The 5,000-nt window shown below is 39.4% G+C and overlaps 1 protein-coding gene across 1 annotated transcript in view; it reads right to left on the minus strand.

The window, feature by feature from the left end:
• klf11a (Kruppel like factor 11a) overlaps nt 1–408 on the minus strand; it is a 9,904-nt gene extending 9,496 nt beyond the window's left edge. The window contains exon 1 of the mRNA XM_059355734.1: nt 333–408. Within this exon, the coding sequence (XP_059211717.1) occupies nt 333–362 (30 nt within the window). The 5' untranslated portion in view covers nt 363–408. The remainder of the gene's footprint in view (nt 1–332) is intronic.
• Nucleotides 409–5,000: the final 4,592 nt, after the last annotated feature.

Genomic DNA, 5,000 nt, shown 5'->3' on the forward strand with positions numbered 1-5,000 from the left:
GACTTATTATTCACATTAAGGACTTATTGTCTATATTAAGGGACTTATTATTCACATTAAGGACTTATTGTCTATATTAAGGACTTATTATTCACATTAAGGACTTATTGTCTATATTAAGGACTTATTGTCTATATTAAGGACTTATTATTTATATTAAGGACTTATTATTTATATTAAAGATGTCAACAAACCGTCAGTTTTGTTCACTTTGACCTCAAATAAACCGGCGACCAGCGGAGCCGCAACACCGAGACACGGAGCAGGTGGAACAACAACTTTATACCAATAATAACAATAATAATAATAATAATAATGAGAGTGGGACTCACCGGCCAGCAGCGCGGCTCTGAGCGGAGCATCAGACAGTTAACCGGGCGGCAGCAGTGAGGCGTTAGCGGGGATCGAACCGTCCTCCGGAGCAGGACTGGCTGGGTTCAGCTGAGTGGAGCCAAAAAAAACACACACAAAAAAAAACACAGAAACAAAATTGAGAGCAGTCTGGCGGGTGGTAACCGGCAGCCAATCAGAGCCAAAGGTGTAGCGGGCGGGCGGCCAATCAGAGGCGAGGCGGGTGCGTGCTCGGTACGTGACCGCGACGCGATTGGCGGGAGGCGGGGTGCGTGGCTGCCGGGGGGCGGGGGCCGCGGAGTCAGCGGTGTCCACAGTAAACCCGCTGAACCCGGCGGGCGCGCACCAACTGGGGGAAAGGTTGGGAGCAGACAGGCGGGGGCGCGGCGCCGCGGGCACGAGCGGGGGGACGAGCGGGGACGCGCAGCAGTGGCATGTAGACTGCAGATAGAAAATAATAAAAGAGCAGAAAATCACTAAAATAACAGGAAAATATGGAATATACAGAGAAATACACACTGTTTATAGAAAACACATTAACACTCAGATCATACAAATAAACTTTAAACGCCAAAAATATTAGATATTCATACAAATGTGTTTATTTTCAGAGAACATTGTTCAGAAACACGTTTATTTTTATCTTTTTTTTGGTTCTTATGAGAAAAATATATGATAAATAATAATAAAAATGAACTTTAAATGCCCAAAATAAAAGATATTTATAAAAATGTCATTTAGAAAACACATTTATGTTGATACTTTTTGGTTCATATCATAAAAAATAAACTATTAATACAAAGATATTATTACAAATATGTTTATTTTCATAGAACATTCTTCAGAAAACACATTCATTTTTATATCAACTTTTTTATTTATTTAATATTTTATTTATTAAATGTATATTTATATGTGTTTATTTTCATAGAACATTCAGAAACACATTTATATTCATGGGTTTTTTTGTTCTTATGATAAAAAAAAAAAAAACTTTAAACTTCCAAAATATTATATATTAACACAAATGTGTTTATTTTCATTGAATATTGTTCTGACATTTATTTTTATGTTTTTTTTGGTTCATAAGATAAAAAATAAACTTTAAATGCCCCAAAAATTAAGATATTAATACAAATGTATCTAGAAACACATTTATATTTATGTTTTTTTATATTTAATATTTTATTGAATACATTTATGTTTGTATGTGTTTATTGTCATAGAACATTGCTCAGAAACACGTTCAGTTTTGTTTTTTATGTCAACTTTATATTTATTTAATATTTTATTTATCAAATGAATATGTTTATTTCCATAGAATATTGTTCAGAAACACGTTTATTTTTTGTTTTTTTTTTGTTTCATATGATAAAAATGTACTTTAAATGCCCTTAAAAAATAAAATATTAATACAAATGTAGTTGTTTAGAAACACTTTTATATTTATGTTTTTTATATTTATTTAATATTTTATTTATTACATTTATGTTTATATGTGTTTATCTTCATAGAATATTGTTCAGAAACACATTTATATTTATGGTTTTTGAATTAACTTTATATTTATCTCATATTTTATTTAATAAATTAATATTTATATGTGTCCTATTTTCATAGAATATTGTTCAGAAGTACATTTATATTTGTTTGTTTTTTGCTTCATATGTTAAAAAATAAAGTTAAAATGCCCAAAAAATAAGATATTAATACAAATGTTTTCATTTAAAAAATTTAGCAACACATTTATATTAATGTTTTTTTATATTAATTTAATATTTCATTTTTTAAAATAAACATTAAATGCCCAAAATATTAGATACAATACAAATATAATTATTTTCATAGAATACAAACACGTTTATTTTTATGTTGTTTTTTTTTGCTTCATATGATAAAAATAAACTCTAAATGCCCCAAACACACAGAGAGGGCACTGTTTATACTCATATCATACAAATAAACTTTATCGCCCAAAATGGAAGATATTAATACAAATATGTTTATTTTCATAGAACATTACTCAGAAACACATTTATTTTTATGTTGTTGTTTTTTTTTTTGCTTCATATGATAAAAATAAACTTTAAATGCCCCCAAAAATGAGTAAATAAATGATTTTCCGGGTATGTGATGGATGAGACAGAAACAGGAGAGAACGGCTCCAAACGCTTCTTCACAAACTGTTAATAAAGAGTGAAGAAGAGACAAAGAACAAGCTGAGATCCTGCAGCTCAGAGGCCTCCACATCTTTCATTATTGTCTCCTTCCTGTACCGTTTTCCCTCCCCCACCTCCTCCTCCTCCTCCTCCCCCACCTCCTCCTCCTCCCCACCTCCTCACCCCTCCCCGTCGGGGCCCATGAACCCGGGGACTCCTATGCGTCGAGGTTGTAAACAGCCTCTCCAATAAAGAATTCCAGGGCGGGGCCTCCTCCCCACCTCCCTCCCCCACCTCCTCCTCCCCCCACCCTCCCTCCCCACCTCCCCCCACCTCCCCTCCTCCTCCTCCTCCCTCACTCGTGCACTCCCGGCCCAGCACCGGCTCCTTTGTTGTTGCTGCATGTTAACCCTTTAATCTGCGGCCGGCGGCTCGGGGCTGGAGGTCGAGACGCCACCGCCACCATCATCATCATCTTCATCATCTTCATCTTCATCTTCATCTTCATCATCTTCATCTTCATCGGGGGGGGGGGGGGGGGACGTCCATCGTGTCTGATGGAGGCAGACAGACAAAGACTAAGAGGAGAAAAGTCCTCACATCACCTCACTGAGAGAGAGAGAGAGAGAGAGAGAGGAGAGAGAGAGAGAGAGAGAGAGAGAGAGAGAGAGAGAGAGGGGGAGAGAGAGAGAGAGAGAGAGAGAGAGAGAGAGAGAGAGAGAGAGAGAGAGAGAGGGGAGAGAGAGAGAGAGAGAGAGAGAGAGAGGTAGGGTTAGGGTTGGGATGGAGAGAGAGAGAGAGAGAGAGAGAGTAAAAACAGAGAGAGAGAGGAGAGAGAGAGAGAGAGAGAGAGAGAGAGAGAGTAAAACAGAGAGAGAGGAGAGAGAGAGAGAGAGAGAGAGAGAGAGAGAGAGGGAGAGAGGGTGAGAGAGGAGAGAGAGAGAGAGAGAGAGAGAGAGAGAGAGAGAGAGGGAGAGGGAGAGAGAGGGAGGGAGAGAGAGAGAGAGAGGAGAGAGAGAGTAAAACAGAGAGAGAGGAGAGAGAGAGAGAGAGAGAGAGAGAGAGAGAGAGAGAGGAGAGAGAGTAAAACAGAGAGAGAGAAAGAGAGAGAGAGAGAGAGAGAGAGAGAGGAGAGTAAAATTCGGAGTGAGAGAGCGAGAGAAAACTGAGAGAGCGAGAGAGTAAAACAGAGAGTAAAGTGGGACAAAGAGGAATCTGGCAGCAGGTTCAGGGTGACGTGAGTTCATTTTCATTTCCAAGTTCAGTGAGGTTGTGAAATAAAAAAAGGAAAAAGAAAAACACACACAGGCGGTCCGAGGAAAAAAAGGGAGAAAAACGGTTTCCAGGCAGAAAACAGCAGCAGAGACGAAACTCTGTCTGCTGCAGTTTGACTTGTTCAACTCTGAGCAGTTCTGCTCTGAGTTCACACAAAGTGAAAGAATGTTAACATTTAAATAAGAAAACAGTCCAAAATTCAGCACAATTTCATCTATCAAACATATTCAGGCTGCTCCTCATGAACCGCTGGGAGGAGATGAAACCAAAAGTTAAACGCTAGATTTGTCGTTATGTTCCTGACGACTAATTTCTGACGTTTAAACTTGAACCTACGGTGGCCCTGAGGGGCCACAGCGCTCCAGAAAACACATTAAATACACAAAACACAAAACAAACAGAGGAAACAAACAAAAGAGCAACATTTAGAAAACAAAGACCACAACACGACACAAGTGTTTCCAGAGGACACTTAAAAGTGATGCGTCTAACGTTAGCATCCTATCGTAGCCGCTTATGTTAGCATGCTATTGATCGGCCACTAACGTTAGCACGCTTTTGATCATTTCTAACGTTAGCATGCTATCGACCGACCACTCACGTTAGCAGCTATCGATCGGCCACTACTGTTAGCATGCTATTGATCGGCTGCGAACGTTAGCATGCTATTGATCGGCTGCGAACGTTAGCATGCTATTGATCGGCCGCTAACGTAGTGGTGTCAACAATAATCGATTCGGCGATGCATCGCAATGCGGGGCATGCAGGATTCAGCATCGATGCGGCAAAGTGCCATAATCGATTATGGCACTTTGCCGATGCCCTGTGAAAAAATGTTCAATTTACAGCCAAGGTGGCCTTTGCGCCCCGTCAAAGTTCCAGTAAACACAACGCTAACCCGACCCACTCCCCGTCCTTCGAGACATGCGCATCAACACGTGCCTCATTTGAATATTCTAATGAGCCATGTGTTGATGCAGCACAGGTAAGCTAGCGGGACAAGCTGTTTTGATATGTTGTGACTGAAGTATGTGGTAGTATTTGACAGAACTTAACATTTACGTTTTTATAGAAAGTACTATTGATAGGTAATTACCATTGTATTTGCCTATTTAAAGTCGACTCGTTAACGTTACATTTTTGCGTCATGAAAACTTGCAATAGCTAGCTAGTTGGGATAGCGCTAACGTCTTCCCTACCTCAGGGACAAGGGCT

This window comes from Centropristis striata, chromosome 18, assembly GCF_030273125.1.
Source record: "Centropristis striata isolate RG_2023a ecotype Rhode Island chromosome 18, C.striata_1.0, whole genome shotgun sequence".
Taxonomy (NCBI): Eukaryota; Metazoa; Chordata; class Actinopteri; order Perciformes; family Serranidae; genus Centropristis; species Centropristis striata.